Source organism: Syngnathus acus, chromosome 8 (assembly GCF_901709675.1).
Source record: "Syngnathus acus chromosome 8, fSynAcu1.2, whole genome shotgun sequence".
In the NCBI taxonomy this organism is placed as follows: domain Eukaryota; kingdom Metazoa; phylum Chordata; class Actinopteri; order Syngnathiformes; family Syngnathidae; genus Syngnathus; species Syngnathus acus.
In genome coordinates this window covers 147,510-166,020 of record NC_051093.1, presented here as the reverse complement: position 1 = coordinate 166,020, position 18,511 = coordinate 147,510, and the positions used below count along the sequence as shown (strand labels likewise).

Below are 18,511 nucleotides of genomic sequence, written 5' to 3'. Positions count from 1 at the left end.
GTAAATATTACCTAATATTAAATATTACGAAGTGGCCATATTAATACTGTTGATGTTATGAACCAGACGTGACACAAACTATTACTTTCTGGGAGATATTGTAAATGACAAGAGCAAAATTCACTTGTTTTGAGTTTTAATAATAACAGACAGCTTTGCATTACTTATAACTCCTGTTTAAAATGTTCATGAGGCAAAAATAATTTTAAACTCATGTAAATTTAAGGTATGTCATACAGTTTGTTCAATGTTATCTGACTCTTCAGATCTGAATGAATGTGTTTTTAAAGTTGTTCACATCTGCATGAGTGGCTTATACTTGGTTATTTTGTCATTTAAAAAATAAAGACAGTTGGGACAATGAAATTTGTTTTATAACAGTGTGTATTTGCATGAAATCTTTGTAGTTAGAAAATGTCCGAAAAAACTATTGGCACCCGGGCCCCTTCATTTTATCAAATCTGGCCCTCCTTGCAAAAAGTTTGGACATCCTTGAGCTAGATCATTTCTGCTGCATTCTTTTCATAACTGCCTTTCTGTATTGCTTCCAGTATGTGTATGCTTGGTGGATTTTTTTTCTTCTCCCGATCACATTTCTGCCATGTCAACCTAATCTGCCCCAGGATTATGCTTGCTGATGTTGCTTCAACTATATTAACATTGGGGACTCTTTTCTTAAGATATCAGATTTCACTCCGGTCCTTACAGAGCCAGAACACTGGCCTTTGATGACATCAGCATTTTTTCAGCATCCATTTATGCATTTAATAATTAGCATGACCGTGACATATTGAATAGGCGCTAGATGAGTATTTTTTTTGTGCTGCTCCAGATATGTGCTGTTCCATTGCAGTCCTGTATAGCATTGATGGTTGATCTCTAATTGCGATGCGCCAGTGCTGGTGTTAAGAGCTGAATTGAGCCGAGTAAGTCCATGGCGATGGCGCAAATCCAACCACGCAGCTTCAGCCAAAATGTCCTTCCTTCCCGCTGCGGCTTGAGCCAAAATGTCCTTTCTTACCACTGCAGTTGACGCGGCTAGCAAATTTGCCGTTGATTGGCAGAACTGGCTTCATATGACATAGCGGCTATGTGGCACTAAAAACTTGACCCGTTGACTCTCGTTCAAAGTTTGATGTGCTCGTCTGTCGGTGCAATAGATAGGACCAAGGTGGGGCGCGACATTGCTGCGCCCATCCTGGCCACATTGCATCTGACCGTCACAGCTCAGTCTCGGTAGTTGGCTACATGCCGTAGGTTTACAATGTGTCTAGAGCACCCCGCGTTGAACGAAGCCTTCAAGTCAAGCGCGGCTCAGTTGACTGGCTGTGTGCTGGCGTCGCAATTTCCTCCTTTGGTGTTTTCCATCGCGGCACTGCCAGTGGGGGGTCACTTGTCTTCTAGCCCACGGTCACGTGTCTCTGTACCTTCTCCCACATTGTCTGTCTGTCTCCTTCATCCCGCCTCCCTCCCTTTCTCTCGCCCCCTCGCTTGCCCGACACTCTCATCTCCCAAGCCCGTCTCCCTCACACACACGCGGCGTCCTCCCCTCTCACACATCTCTCCTCCTTCCTCTTCCCTCATCTGCTGGCACATCTCACCTTTTGCATCGCGCTCCCCCAACCCAGCCACCTCCGCCCGCCTCCGACTCCCCCCCCCCCCCCATCCGCCCCCCCCCCCCATCTCCCAACACTCGTGCATGTGCCGATTGTCAGACGGAGCGCAGAGCAACAGTCACCTCACGGTTTGCTGGCACCATCCGGCTTCTCGACACCGAGCGCAGCTGAGGAAGAGGACGCGGCCATGGAGCACAGCCACATCTTCCCCGTTGCCGCCCCCAACGAGAGCGGTCGCAGCGTCGGGCAGCATCCCTCGGAGGGGTGTCCCCTCGGACCGCTGCCCGTCATCTACTACAGCGTCTTGCTGTGTCTCGGCCTGCCGGGTAAGAAACCCACGCACAAATGCGCCTTTCTCGTGGCTTGCCAAAGTTGATTTGGTGTCTGCGTGAGTCAGACTGACCTTGTGGCTGTCGCATGCGTCTGTATACTTTGTCGTTTGCCGCTTTCATTTGCAAGTCGTCAAAAGACTTCAATAAACGTGACCATGAGACCAAAATTTACGCTTGCTGTTGGAACGCCCCAACCAACACCTTGAAGCGTGCAATATCGGCACAATGTGCGTGATGGCTCAGCTTTGACCTCTGCCGGTCAAGAGGCACGTTTGTGTCTGTGTGGACATTTTAGAGTCTTGAATGAAGCTAGCAAAGGAGCGTACTTTTGGAATGTGGCAGGAAGCCAGGGGGCTGAACATAGCTAACGCTGAACTGTGTAGCGTTACGCTTTGCACATCCCAGCTTCCGAGTTGCGATCTCGGCTCCGGTTGGCTAGAGCCGACACGTCTGTCCTGCCCCATCCTTGCCTCAAAATAGTCTGGCAAAAACATTTGCGTTTCATTCAGTCTCCGCTTGAAATGTGCTGCACTGGCAAGCGGTCTACGGTGTAGTTCGCCTCCCGCCCAGTGTCAGCTCGGACTGGCCTCGGCTCTCGGTTGACCCTTGGCATACAAAATGGCTGCTACAGTGGTACCCTGACTTAAGAGCATAGCAACCTTTCAAGTTCTGAATCATTGCTCAATCACCTTTGAGAAATTCTGAAACGGAAGGAAATGCAAGTCTCGAGGTGCCGTTTATGCCTCAGATTTCACGTGATAAGTTCTGCATGTGTTGCATCACAAGGTCAGTCAAATTCAACCCATAAATTTAGGCCCCCACTCCGTGTGCATCTCTTGCAGTCGAGCGTTGCCACATTAAAGCTGCAGTGCGACATGAAGAAGGCACTTTGGAGCAGCAACTTTGTGTCCCCGCCAAATCCCTCTGCTCAGATCTTGCATTCCCCTCAAGATGCTGCAGGAACAATTTCCTCTGTCGCCACCATTCGATTCCATTCTGCCCCTGCAACCGAGGCCGGCTGTTTGTTTAATCAGCGTGACCAGAGAGAGTAATGGAATCCCGCTACAGTTGTTGGAATTAATGGCCGTCTCGAGTGCGGCAGTCGCTGCAACTTATTCAATCGTTATGACTACGCTCGGCACTCTCCGGCGGGGCCCATGAATGATTCATGAGCGGCGGTGCGAGTGTCGGCGTGAGTGGCAACGTGGCGTGACCCACCAACCCAGGTGGAATTCACGCTGTGAATGTGGCTGCTACCTTAATTACGACGTTGTGTTGTCCATCGCACCGACAAGGGTCAAGAGAAAGCTGAGACCACTCGATCTGGATAATCTCACCTCCCACAATTTGCTCATAGAAAAGACGCAGTGCAAAATGTTTCCTGGGTTTGAGGTATGGCACGTTGGTATCTTGTTCAGGAGTGGCTGAAAGCTGTAGCGCAAGCTAGCTCGACATGCATCTTCCTGCCAAATGATTAGGGTGGTAACCTCGATACTGTCGACGCGCGAGCCCTGCATTGTCAAATGTGCATTTTGCAGCTGACCTTTTCAGGGAGGTCATGTCAATTGCGCCGATGTAAGGGCGGCTGGGGTGACGGCAAATGGGATTACGTGGCCTTAAGCACGGAATGATTACACAGCGACAGATCCGCCTGCGACACGTACGCGCGCACGCACGCAGGCAGGCAGGCAGGCAGGCAGGCAGGCAGGCAGGCAGGCAGGCAGGCAGGCAGGCAGGCAGGCAGGCAGGCAAGCTCACAAGCACTCACGTACGCACACACACACACACACACACACACACACACACACACACACACACACACACACACACACACACACACACACACACACACACACACACACACACACACAAAAGGGGATCAAGGACAACCAGGCTGGAGTTTGCTATCAGAGCAGAGAAGCCACATTAATAAGAGGCGAAGCAGTCAAGTTGCAGCTCAACGCTGTAAGGGGGGGGGGGGGGGGGGGACTGCAGGCGATGGCTGAGCTGAGACAAATTGCCACCTTTAATTAATGGTGCTGCCTCTCTTCTTCTTCTCCTTCCCCGAGCTTGCTTGCCACTGCACAAGAGGCAGCGCAGGGTAAACAGTGCCACAGAAGGCAGAAGCACTCTTGCTGCAGCCGCAAAAGCGCAGTGGCGACGCTGGCGTCACACTTTCGACTGTTGTCTTGTCTTTTTGTACCGTAGTGACACTTTCTCCAATTGCTATGAGATGGCCAGTCAAAGGTGGATTTAGTTATCCTGTCGTTGGAGCAGTAAAGCTGTGAGCCTTCTAATAATAATAATAATTCATTCAATTTATATAGCGCTTTTCAATAACCCAAAGACGCTTTACATGGAATAAAAAAAAGAGTGGAGGGGGGGGGGGAGACAGTAGGTTATAGTTAACAGGACATCGATCAGCAGTGCAAAGGAGATGGATGGAGGAGCAGGAGGGGCGGGAGCGGAGGTTGTTGAGGTTGCCAGTACGGGAGGTGGGGGTGACGGGGGGTTGGTAGTCCAGAAAGAAGAGATGGGTGAGCCATCGGGGAAAAACCGGTCAGATGTAGCGGCGACGGCGAAGGATCCCAGCCTCGTGCGGAAGCAGCAGCGGACCAGGCGGTGATGCCGGTCGACCTCGACTGCACCCGCTCGAACGGCGGGCCCCAACGCACCACGGCGGCACACAGCAGAGCCACGGTTGGCGAGCCCGCAGGGAGCGGAGCCCGTCCCCCGAGGACGCCGGACGGAAGGCCAGAGAGCCGGGCCAGAGCCGCCGTCGAGTCCACAGCAGGCGGCCACAGGCTCCGAGTCGGGAGGCAGGAGGGTCCGGTGGTGGTTTTGGCCAGTTGGCTGTTTGCTAGCTGGCTAACGTAGTTGGTAGTCCGAGGGAGAGGAAACAGATAGGTGAGAGCGGAGCTGCGGGGATGCGAGGTGGATGGAAGACAACACGAGAAAAATAAAAGAAGAGACGGGTGCACTGAAAACGGGAAAACAAAAAACAAGTAACGGACACGGTCCGGGACAGAAGCGGCAGTCAACAAATCTGACGCCAGCGTGCTCTGACCCGGAAGACAACAGACTGCTGCCACATCCGGTTGCATCAATATTTGACCTACCTGCAGGAAGTTCAATTTTCTCTGTTTTAGCCTGCTGGCTGGCTAACACTCAGCCACTCATTTTTACATGACTTGCTCTTGCGCCCTCGTGTATGGCTACCTCATGTTCAATCTTTGTGACTAAGTTGCAAATTTCTTTCTTCTTCTTCAATGGACACATTTGCTTGCATGGACGAGAGATCAGAGCTGCAATTGTCATCAAGGAGACGCAATTGATTTTGTGTCAGAGACATTTGCTTTGTACTACAAATAATCCTTCTTGATGACGATGATCAAATAAGTATTTGCCGGCGCACCAACTGAAGCGCAGCCTTCGTCTTTATCCGGTGGACCCGCTGACACCAAATATGCAGAACTTGTCCTGTGTATGTCTTGCTCATTCTTAAAGCACATGAGATTTTAGGGCAAATGTTGTACAATAATCTCTCGCTACTTCGTTTAAGGGCGGTTCGGTCCCTGTATCACCGATGCCAGAGTTTGGTCCGCATTTCCGGCAGTAAGTCGGATTCGTTCCCAGTGAGGGTTGGACTCCGCCAAGGCTGCCCTTTGTCACAGATTCTGTTCATAATTTTTATGGACAGAATTTCTAGGCGCAGCCGAGGCGTTGAGGGTGTCCGGTTTGGGGACCTCAGCATCGCGTCTCTGCTTTTTGCAGACGACGTGGTGCTGTTGGCTTCTTCAGGCCGTGATCTCCAGCTCTCACTGGAGCGGTTCGCAGCCGAGTGTGAAGCGGTCGGGATGAGGGTCGGCACCTCCAAATTCGAGTCCATGGTCCTCGATCGGAAAAGGGTGGAATGCCCTCTCCGGATCGGGGATGCGATCCTGCCCCAAGTGGAGGAGTTCAAGTATCTTGGGGTCTGGTTCACGAGTGAGGGGAGGATGGAGCGCGAGATCGACAGGCGGATCGGTGCAGCGTCGGCAGTAATGCGGACTCTGTACCGGTCCGTCGTGGTAAAGAGAGAGCTGAGCCAAAAGGCAAAGCTCTCAATTTACCGGTCGATTTACGCTCCTACCCTCACCTATGGTCACGAGCTATGGGTCGTGACCGAAAGAACGAGATCCCGGATACAAGCGGCCGAAATGAGTTTTCTCCGCAGGATGTCCGGGCTCTCCCTTAGAGATAGGGTGAGAAGTTCGGTCATCCGGGAGAGACTCGGAGTAGAGTCGCTGCTCCTCCACGTTGAGAGGAGCCAGATGAGGTGGCTCGGGCATCTCATCAGGATGCCTCCTGGACGCCTCCCTGGGGAGGTGTTCCGGGCATGTCCCACCGGTAGGAGACCCCGGGGACGACCCAGGACGCGCTGGAGAGACTATGTCTCTCAGCTGGCCTGGGAACGCCTTGGGATCCCCCGGCATGAGCTAGATGAAGTGGCTGGGGAGAGGGAAGTCTGGGAGTCCCTCCTGAAGCTGCTGCCCCCGCGACCCGACCCCGGATAAGCGGAAGAAGATGGATGGATGGATGGATACTTCGCGGTTCACCTATCGTGTCCTCGGTGCATCGCGGATTTTTATGAAAACAAATATTGCAGATATATTTGATGCATCGCGGCGTCATTTGCAGCGCGGGGCTTTGTCTGCCCATATGACTTTACAGCACACTATTGGCCGGGAGGAGACCAATGGGAACATGTTGATCTGTATCCTTGCCGATGATTGGCTTAGAGCTGTAAGAGCAGCTTTAACCAGGCTTTATCTCAATCTCTCCTCCACTTCGTTTGTGTCAGCAGAATCAGCAACATCTCTGATTTGCGCTTCGTTTTGTTGTCACAAACGAGGCAGGACAACCAAATGCAACATGGGCTCTTTATTTCGGGAAGGTTAAGGGAAACAAGGAGGTTTGGAATATACCGGCAAGTTGACGAGTTGGTCAGCAAGCTCGAGTCGTGCGTTATCGAAGCAGAAGGGCGTAGCAAGCTTTTTAAAGCTATTTAAAAAGTATTTAAAGATACAATAAAGAGTTTAAAAGTATAATAAAGTGTTTAAAAATAAAATTATAAAAGTCTTGTGCATATGCCCTCGTGCTGGGCTGCGGGGGCGCGTCAGCCAGTCAGCACGACAAGAGCAGAGCAGAGCCGTTGCACGTTTCCACTTTAAAATGACGTGCCGGTCAGCGAGCTTGCGTGGTGCGGCCATCTCATAACACAGAGGGTCAGGCAAACGAGAATCAAGTGGCAGGCATGCATGTCCAAACAGACAAAACTGTTCAGACTGACAATGAGCAGTTCCGTATTGGCGATGAGTGCCTCAGAGGTCTAGCGGCCGGCAAGGCGAGAGTGGAGACGTGACACAGCCACGCACGAAGGAAAAATGCACCGCCGGGCAGAAACAGTGATAGCTGATAACGCGGGGCGTACACTGAGGACAAGCGCCGGGTGAGCGGAAACCGCACATGTAGGAAAAAAGCACTGTCGCCCAGGATTTGGGACAGCGGCCGGCAATGAGCACAAATGGCGCGTGCCTCTGAGAAATGTGCGGGTTGCCCTCGCGCTGGCCTGCGGCGGCGTGTCAGTCGGTCAGCACGGCAAGAGCGGAGCCGTGACACGTTTACACTTTAAAATGTTTAAATGTTTAAAATTACAATAAAGTGTTTAAAAATAAAATTATAAATGTCTTGTGCGGATGCCCTCGCGCTGGGCTGCAGGGGCACGTTAGCCGGTCAGCGCGGCAAGAGCAGAGCGGAGCCGTGACACCTTTACACTTTAAAAGTGTTTAAGATACAATGACGTATTTCCAAGTACAATAGAGTGTATAAAAATAAAATTATAAAAGTCTTGTGCGGATGCGCTCGTTCTGGGCCGCGGGGGCGCGTCAGTCAAGATTCAAGAACTTTTATTGGCCATGTTTGAGCATGCCAAACAAGGCATTTGACTTCGGTACATCTCAGCCTCTGTTGAACATTTAGGTGACTAACAACACTCAGGACATGTGCGAAAATTGACAAATATTCTCAAACATCCCCTGATCTTAAACACCCAGGTGGGCAAGGAAAAGCTCAAAACTCCTACTAGGGGAAATGAGAAACCTTGAGAAGAGACCACAGATGGGAGGATCCCTCTTCTAGCATGACCAGGCTGCAATGGATGCAGAGTGGACACATAGTACACATAATACAGACAATTCAAAAAGGTGTTGCAGCACGCAAGAGCAGAGAGGAGCCAGACACGTTTACACTTCAAAAAAGGTTAATCCATCCATCCATCCATCCATCCATCCATCCATCCATCCATCCATCCATCCATCCATCCATCCATCCATCCATCCATCCATCCATCCATCCATCCATCCATCCATCCATCCATCCATCCATCCATCCGTAGTGTTGTGATAATTAGACGCTACCCCTTTAAGAGACTGAGGAAGTCGGATCGGGTTGAACAGAGAGAGTCAGAGTTGTTGCTGTACAGGCTAAGTGAGGAGTCAATATTATACTACCTGTAACTGTTCATGAAAGTTATTAAAGCTTCAACCTAAAGGATATAAACTGAGAGGACATTCAGTTTCTACACCATCCATCCATCCATCCATCCATCCATCCATCCATCCATCCATCCATCCATCCATCCATCCATCCATCCATCCATCCATCCATCCATCCATCCATCCATCTCTATACCACTTGTCCCCACGGGGATCACAGGTGTGCTGGAGCTTATCCCAGCAGTCATCGGGCAATAGGCGGGGGATACCCTGAACCGGTTGCCAGCCGATCGCAGGGCACACAGAGACGAACAACCATCCGCACTCGCACTCACACCTAGGGGCAATTTGGAGTGCTCAATTGGCCTACTAAGCATGTTTTTGGGATGTGGAAGAAACCAGAGTGTCCAGAGAAAACCCATGCGGGCACGGGGAGAGCATGCAAACTCCACACAGGGAGGGTCAGAGGTGGAATCGAACCGGCACCCTCCTAACTGTGAGGTGGACTTGCAGTGCGTCACCGAGCCGCCCTTGTAACAGTATAATTATTCTTATTTATTTTCTTATTTAAATAAATAATGTTTATTAAAATCAGTTTGACTTTAAAAAAGTGTTTAAAATACTAAAAAACATTTCAAAGTACAATACAGTGTTTAAAAATACAATAAAGGTTCATAAAAGTATTTTATGGATATTGTAACACTATAGTTTCTCTACACCGCGGATTTTCACCGATCGCTGGTGGTCTTGGAACCAATTATCTGCGATAAACGAGGGATTACTGTACACCACGCACGAGCTTTGTTCTAAATGTTGTCTTGCAGCTGTGATGTGACGACTTTTTGTGGAAGGAGTGCTGGCCTGCTTCCTGTCCGCTTTAAAGGCGGCAAGGAAAAAAGAGCTTGTCATCATAACAAAGTGCATGCGACCTTCAAAGCCAGCTTTGATGCGGCCTCCTTGGGTACGCGTTGCTGCTTTGTCATTGTCATCCATCTGGCTTTGGGTCTTTCTGTTGCTTCCCTACTTTCCCATTCAGTCGCCTTGTGTCTTTTTCACAGCCCCTTACTTCATCTACTCCTTGATGTCTATTTCGTCTCACGTTCTTACTCGCCTCTAGATTTCTTCCAATGAAAACCAAAAATCTTTAATTGCAAATTCTTTAAAGGACGGGCTATCTCCCACTCAGTGTCACAGATGTTCACTTTTTGTCATATGAGACCCTCGGGAACTATTGATGGCTGCGGTGTTTCCCTGAAACACTGCAGCTCATTGTTACCACTGCCGCTACATGACATTGCGGAGCTATGGGTGGCTTTTTAGGGTACCGAATGCAGGCACATCCACGTTTCATTTTGTTTCTCATATGTTGGCCGTCAGCCGTTCACAAATTCAAATGGACCTCTTTGTGGACGTTTTTGGGCGGCGTTATTCACTGCGCAAATAGGTGTGTGTTGCCACTTTGCGTGTTTGAAAGTAGCAGTTGTTCAAAGGTTTACGCCCGAATGTCTATGCTAATTCCCCTGGTCGCTCTGTCGCATTTCGGATCCTAATTTAGCACCTAGCTAGCTGACTTTCATTAGAGTAGTATACTCATAAATTGTTTACTTGATGTCTATTTTTTCGGTTAACTGGGATCGACAAACAAGCATACATTTTGTAAATGGGGATTTGCATTTTTTGCCCAAAGGCGGAGCATTGGTTAGCACCAGAGATGGGGACTCGAGTCACTGTGACTTGGACTCGAGTCGACTCGAGTCGCTGTTTTGATGACTTGTGACTTGACTTGACAAAAAATGAAAAAGACTCGGGACTTGACTTGACTTGAGACACGATGACTTGAATGACTTCAGTGTTATTTAGTTTATGTTTTCAGTTTGAATATAAAATTAATAATACATTTAAAAAAATAATATCGATAACACGGTAGGAGCGCAGGCTGAGAATGGCGTTATCATGATTGGATCACTACCCTGTCAATCAATCAGTCGTGCCCTCTCTACCTACCGAACGTGTTTATTAGAGAATCACGCCCCTTTATATCAGACACGCGCAAACATGTCAGCGGTAGCGGTACCGCGAGTCGACACCTTCGTCTATCGCAATTACTTTTATGACGGCAAAAGACGGACAGCACAGTGCGAGATATGCAACAAAAACATTTCGGACAGCCAGACGACAACTTCAAACTTTGTCCGTCATCTGAAGAGCCATTCTGCCAAGTAAGTGCTTTTCATTTATCTAAATAGAGGCTTTGCAGTCACGTGGTTTTATCATGTGATTTTGTGTTATGCCGCCATCTTGGCGGTCAACTCGTCGGCTCGTTCCTACGTGTTTGTATGGATTGTCTGATTTCTGCGCTACGTTTTCACCGATTTCTAACGAATTATGGCTGATTTGCTATCCAACGAAGTTAGGCATTTGGATGAAGACTCCAAGAAACGTTACAGAGAGAAGTTGAACCTTGTTGGCACAACGGATCCGTACCTTTTACCGAGAAGCATGCTAAAATCGCCCGAGCATTTTGCAACAGCCGACCTGCCTGAACGCTCATATCCAGATATTTATAATTACCTCGTCGATTTGTTTTGTAATGGCATTTCATAACTTGACATATTAAAAAACTGAATAGAGTGAAATCATTCAGATACTGTACCTGTCTGTTCAAGTTGCTACCATTTTTATTTTTTGTTTATTTTTGCATGATGCCACATCTGATTGGCTTGAAAACTTAACCAATACAATTTTTAACCTTGTGCCAATGGCTTGAAAACTTTACCAATGTAGATTTTACCTTGTGCCAAATGAAGTAACAAAAACCCTCTTGTTAAAAAATGCTACATTAAAAAAAAATTGTTTCACAAGGTTCATAATAATTTTTGGGGAAATTTCCTAATGCATTCACTCGAGAATTAATTGTTCAATTCCAATATGAAGTTCAATATTTACATTGATAACGTTTTCAAGCCAATCAGATGAAGCATCATGAAAAAATAAACACAAAATAAAAACGGGGGGGTGAACTGAAGAAATCATCCCATTCCCTGCCTTGCTGCTCTTGCTGCCTTTCTAAAAATGCACCCAGCATTTTCAACAATCATATTTGTATCATCCCATATTGTATTATTTCACATTTTGTGAAACAAATCAGGGGTGAATAGTTTGTTTACATACCTGATATGAAGTCCTCATTGCATATCCTTGTGTAAATCGTAGGTTTCCGTCGTTCACGACGAATATCCGCGATCCATTTATCACGTTTTTTCATGTTCGCCGGAAATCTATAGAAGCTAAGATTTGGTTTATCGCCTCGTCTATTGCTACATCCAACAGCACAGCAGGTATCCGGCATTTTTAAGCTCATATAACAAGAAAGCGTGTGTGAGTCGTTAACCGGCACTGAAAAGTTGACCGCCAAGATGGCCGCCAAGCTAATGTGGGTAGCTTGATGACGTCAGCTGCAAAGCCTCTATAGGTGTGTGTATATATAGCTTTAATGCAATGAATATGATGATGAAACTGAATTAAGTAAATATGACTTAATATGGAGCAAGTTAATGAATAAAAACTAGTTAACTTGACTTGGACTTGACCTATTTAAGACTTGACTTGGACTTGACTTGACCTATTTAAGGACTTGACTTGACTTGCCCAAGAAAAAAATGACTTGGGACTTACTTGAGACTTGAAGGTTAAGACTTGAGACTTACTTGAGACTTGCACATGTGTGACTTGGTCCCATCTCTGGTTAGCACGTCCGCCTCACAGTTCGGAGAGTGCGGGTTCCATTCCACCCTTCCGGCTTTTCCTGTGTGGAGTTTGCAAGTTCTCCCCGTGCCTGCGTGGGTTTTCTCTGGGTCCTCCGGTTTCCTCTCACACCCCAAAAACAATGCACGGTAGACCGATTGAGCACTCCAAATTGCCCCTAGGTGTGAGTGCGAGTGCGAATGGTTGTTCGTCTCAGTGTGCCCTACGATTTGCTGGCAACCGGTTCAGGGTGTCCCCCGCCTACTGCCCAATGACTGCTGGGATAGGCTCCAGCACACCTGCGACCCCCGTGGGGACAAGCGGTACAGAAAACAGATGGATGGATGGATGGATGGATGGATGGATGGATGGATGGATGGATGGGTCCAAAGGCACAGAGCGGTTAACACTAGCTGCGTTGGTTCCGACACCAGCGCTGCAAAGTGGCGGCTTTAGCGTTGTGGATGAGTCAGGCGGATTAGGCAGCTCGGGAACTCATGCTGTGCCTCGCCAAGTCAACGGCGTCTCGCCCCGTCATTTCACCAGAGCAGCGAGAGCGGTGTGGGGCTACAAAAAAACACTTGGACATCAATAGATACACAGGGGTGACCTGTGCAAGAAAACATGCACACCCCCACAAACACACACGCACACACGCACGCACACACACACACACATACACACACACACACACGCACTCCACACACACACACACACACACACACACACACACACACACACACACACACACGCGCGCACAGAGCACACGTCTGCACACGCACCGCATTACATTATCGCTTGCGCAGGTCATTCGAATGGCCTCTCAGCTGGAGACATGCCCGCTCATTACCTGCACCTACGCATAGGGATATTGTGGAGCTACGTGTGTTTTTGTACGTGTGTGTGTGCGTATGTGTTCGTGCGTGTCAAAATGCACGCACACGCACTTGTCCGGGGAGCCCCCCGGAGTCACTCTTTGTACTTCCGATTTGTTCGGCTCTACAATCAAATCACACGTCATTGCCATCGTCCTGATGATAACAAGTAACATTTTAAGACTCATTACTCACAAAATCATTTCAGCTTTCGACATTCATTCATTTATATACTGCACAGTCACTCACAAAATGTATTATAAAAACTTATAACAAATTACCATGAACTGTAAAAACTAACCCTAACTCTCACTTTAAAAGAGCAGCTGAGCCCCCCCCCTTTTTTTTTTTTTTAAATAGTAATGTAAGGCATAGGCCAAAGATAGATATTTATGAAATATTATGAAAATTTGTAACCTCTTGTTACAAAAAATCCAATGTGTTTGTTTTCATCCAGTTTTCTTCACACAGATGCTACTACTTAATTTCTGTGCGTGTCTGGATACCACTAAGAGACCAGGCCTTTCTTGGGCACCTTATAGCTGTAAAATGGCGAGCACTTTCAGCTCGATGCTGCCTCCCTTGTGTGCGCATGGGGGCTGTCATCCATCGAAATGAAGCCCCGTGCCAGCTTGCCTCCGCTAAATGGAAATGTAAAACTCAACGTGAATCCCTTTTGTTGGTCGCAGGGGAGCTCGGGCAGAATAAGACGCGAGAGCCCGCTGACACTCAACAATTGAGTGCCACGCGTCCGTCTCCGTCCCGGACATGTAGAAATAATTGGCGGGTGGGCCGATTTGAGAAAGCCATCTCTATCTATCTCTATCCGAAAATGGTGGACGCCGGGTGAGCGGTGGCAAAGTGGCACGCGAGCCATAAAGCATGCGTAACGTCACGTTCAAATGTTGAGCAGAAGTGCTCATTTTGCGTTGGCGACACTCCAAACAAATGGAGATCATCTTTGGTGCTCATTTTCCAAGCGATGCTGCCATATGACGTTGTTTGGCTTGTTGCTGTTCCACTTAGGGCAGGGGTCTCAAACTCCAGTCCTCGGGGGCCGCATTCCTACATGTTTTCCAAGTTTCCCTCGTTAAACACACCTGATTCAAATGATCAGTTCATCCTCACGTTCTGCAGGAGCCTGATAATTGAATCAGGTGTGTTTAACGAGGGAAACTTGGAAAACATGTGGGAATGCGGCCCCCGAGGACTGGAGTTTGAGACCCCTGACTTAGGGCCTTTCGGTGTCCTTTCCAACTGTTGCCGACTGGCAAAAGAAGACACTTGCATCCTCATCGCCGTCCTCCATCTCGCCTGCTTCGAAGGCTCGGATCGTCCGGGAGCACGTGCGCAAAGCCGAGCCCTTTTAGTTGGAAGGAAGCGTCAGAAGAAACAAAGGACGTGTTGATCAGTCAATGATGCAATCACGCACCCTATCACCTGAGAGCAATACTACACGTGGCTGCGTCATCATGTATGTGTGTGTGTGTGTGTGTGTGGTCATTTTCAGTGTTCCTTCATGTGTGTTGTCACATTCTTTTGGTTTCCCGGTTGTTGCTGGTGTTCACGTTAGCCAATTGGTGACCAGCATTCTTGTTGCACGTTTGCGTGTCATCTAGTCTGGCAAGGATGTCGCATAGATAATTAGCTGATAGTGGCTGTGAAGTGCAGCGACTTGAAGACGGACGCTTTTAATCCCGTCTGGCTTCTATTAGCAAACGGAGGGTGGCTGCGCAACGGCACACGCAAGCTTTCTTCTGCTGGAATGCAAATCAATGTCAAAATGCAGGTTCATCTGTAAAAACCGGTGCCATCAGCTTTCCACTTATGTAAGCCATCGTTTGGACTCTTGGCATACACTGACGACACAAATGATGTACTTTGGAATCGGATGCCCCTGAAATGAGACATCAGCATTTGAAGTGCGAGTAGATTTTGCGAGACTACCTCACTCTCATGAGAACCGAACAGCGTTTCAGAGCTGACTGCGTGTAATGCGCCGCAATGAGTCCAAAAACAGATGGTTGACATTTTGCTTAGCTTGCTTCAAGTCTCTGTCAAGTGGAAAATTAATAATTTGACAGCACAGGGACGAGTGTTGGTAGCAAGCATTCCAAATTGGAATGGTAAAAAAAAATGCTAGATTTTAAAACGAGGCTTGAACGTCGTGAGCAATCGAGCTTTTCTTGCGCTCAAGTCTGCAGTGCGACACTCTGACCCTTTCCAGCACTTAGCTTGAGACATGTTGAATACATATATCAATTCTCTTTTCATTAAATTTTTACAGATCCAAACCAACAGTGCATACACGATGCATATTCTAACATGTCATGATTGTCACATGTCTTCATAACATCAATAAATGGGGATCTTACTCTCTTACATATAACACTGATGATCAGATTTTGAACATTCACACCAATAAACCTTTGAGGTGTACCAAGTAGTCCTCAAAATGAAAATAGATGAGAAAAACCAGGTTTGTATACAGGACAGTTGGATACTCGAGACATATTGCAGCATTTTTTGAAGAACATATCCTTCTGAAGCCTCAGAGCAAAAGTTATTATTTCCATTTCCATAATAAATGCCTATCCATTCCTTTACGCTCAGCTGCTCAACTTTCAGCCATTTCCATATTGTGATCTTCCATAAATATCCGGACTCGAGATTTATCCTGAGAAGATACATGTCCTAATTGGAATGCACAAAAACACACAGATTCCATTTGGAAAGGAATATCCCTTTGGAAGACCTTTTGTAATTTCCTATGGACCTCCCCCCAGAATGGACGCAGTGATGCACATGACCGGAATACATGCAAGGGATTCGCCTCTTGGTGAATGTGGAATTCGATTAGCCCTCTCTTCAAATGAAAATATTAATTTCATTTTAGAAAAACAATAACTTTATGACATGTCAGGGCTTCCAAAACAAACAAGGCGATCATTTGCTGCACATCAAGTTATTGCAGCCGGCCATAAATCTTGCAAGGGATTTCTTTCTACCCGGCTGGCAAAAAAAGAGGGAAGACTGCACAGTGATGGCAGCATGTCCTTGAGCAGATGTAGCCTGTTCTCTCTTTAAACCAAGTTGCCTACTAACACCCTGAATTGTGTCTTTCTTTTTTCCTACCCCTCATCTTCATTTTCCAATCACCTCTTCATCCTCTATGGTTATTCTCTGGACTAACCGGTCATCATCATCATGATCCCCCCCCCTCTCCAGCCAACATCCTGACAGTGGTCATCTTGTCCCAGCTGGTGCTGCGTCGTCAGAAGTCGTCGTACAATTATCTCCTGGCGTTGGCGGCCGCTGATATCACGGTCCTCCTCCTCATTGTTTTTGTGGACTTCATCCTGGAAGATTTTATTCTGGCTATGCCACTGCCGCCGTCGCTCAACAGCGCAGTGCAGGTGTTGGAATTCTGCTCCATCCATACGTCCATCTGGATCACTGTGCCCCTCACTGTCGACCGCTACATTGCCGTTTGCCACCCGCTGCGCTACCACACTGTCTCCTACCCGGCACGCACGCGCAGGGTGATATTGGCCGTCTACCTCGGGTGCCTGCTCTCGGCCGCTCCATACTACTGGTGGCCCGAGCTGTGGCACGGCTCGCTCGCTGCGGCCGATGAGGGCGGCCCAGAGCGTAGCGGTCCAACTGTCGCCCAGCACGTCCTGGTGTGGGCCCACTGTGCCACCATCTACCTCCTCCCCTGCGCCGTCTTCTTCAGCCTCAATGCCGTCATAGTGAGCAAGCTGCGCCGCCGCCGCAGCTGCTTCCGCATGCGCGGCTACTCCACTGGCAAGACCACGGCCATCCTGCTGGCCATCACCTCTGTTTTTGCCGTGCTCTGGGCGCCCCGCACCTTCCTGATCCTCTACCACTTCTACTCGCCGCCGCCGGCCTCGCTGGATGCCGGGCGCCTGCTGCATGCATTGACCGACTTTGCCAACATGCTGGCGTTGCTCAACACGGGCGTCAACTTCTTCCTCTACTGCTTTATCAGTAAGCGTTTCCGGGCCATGGCGGCCAACGTGCTTCACGCGCTGCTCCGTTGCCGCAAGCAGCCGCAGCCGTTCTACGCCAGCCACAATTTCTCCATCACCAGCAGTCCATGGATTTCACCGGCAAACTCCCACTGCATCAAAATGTTGGTGTACCAGTACGACAAAAATGGAAAGCCTATTTGCATTTCCTCCTGAGGGCTCAGTGGAGGGTGCTTCGGGGCTTTCTCACTCTTGCCTGCACAGGACGCTTTGGGAAAAGGTCAGCTTGCACGGCAGGAACAGCAGTGACGCTTGAGCTAGCTATGAGCCAAAACAAAGCGTCTAGACAAAATAGCTTGTGTTTGAAGCAACGATGTTGGAACCAGCATCTCTTTGCAAAAAATACGTACATTCTCCAGACTCTTGCTCTAGACCACGGACCGATATCCTATGCCCGTGAATCGTAGCGGCCCCATGGGAGGCATCACAGGCTTGGCCGCAATGAGTTCGCCGCTCGGTGCGCTACGCCAGGAGTCCCCAATCCCCGGTACTGGTCCGTGGGTCACTTGGTACCGGGCCGCCAAGCCGTACAGGAAAAAAAAAACATTTTTTTATCGACGATCAATTCATTCTGGTCAAGACGCTCGTCCCGGTCAATCTTGAAGAATCAGTGAAAGCATACATCCAAATAAAGTATAATCAAAACGGCAACACGGTGAGGGGTATCTGAACATCAGAGCAGAGTTTTAACTCACAAACACCTGGTAACAGAGGTGAGGAAACGGGAAACTTCCTTAAAGTAAGCCTTAAGAACTTTACAGGTTAAGATTAGTCGCAAACAGGTGGTGCATCAATGTCCTTGAGCATCCTGCATTGTTTGAAAATGAGAATGGTCGCTAGTTTCAATGCCTGCTATGTGTACAAATCATATTCAAAATGCATTTTTTTACAACAAACTTGAGAGCCTCCCCTTCATTTTCAGTGGGAACAGTGTTGTTGGTCTCCCTTTTTTGCTAGTGCGTCATAGTCAGGAGTAAAATTTGTTGTGGCAATTCTTAGGAGAGATCCGAGGTGTCCGTCCGTTTACCTCGATCTGTGACGGGTTGATGTTCATGTGGCTGAACGTCACGTCGCGTACGTCGAGCCAAATTGGCCACTCTTTTTTAAACACTCGGCACTGTGTCCACCTTGCTTTTCCTTGGACGACTCATTTTAATAGAAGGATTCCAGGGGAAGGTTTGTGGGTGGCTTTAGCGGAAAACTGTATCTGAAAGCTCAGCGCGCGAATTACAAGAATGCTGTCGTCACAGCCCACGCTCTAAATTCGGGACTGATACAAATAGAGCGCGAGTGCGCCATGTCCGTACTACTGAGTACGTACACGCACTTGTGAGTGTGCACCGAGCTTTCTGACAC

At 48.5% G+C, this 18,511-nt stretch overlaps 1 protein-coding gene across 1 annotated transcript; it reads left to right on the top strand.

Annotated features, from left to right (window-relative positions):
- Positions 1 to 1,393: 1,393 nt before the first annotated feature.
- gpr139 (G protein-coupled receptor 139) lies at positions 1,394 to 17,702 on the top strand. Its single transcript, XM_037257264.1, has 2 exons — positions 1,394 to 1,942; positions 16,332 to 17,702. Exons 1-2 carry the CDS (start codon positions 1,804 to 1,806, stop codon positions 17,309 to 17,311), a joined length of 1,119 nt encoding a protein of 372 aa, XP_037113159.1. The 5' UTR covers positions 1,394 to 1,803; the 3' UTR covers positions 17,312 to 17,702.
- Positions 17,703 to 18,511: the final 809 nt, after the last annotated feature.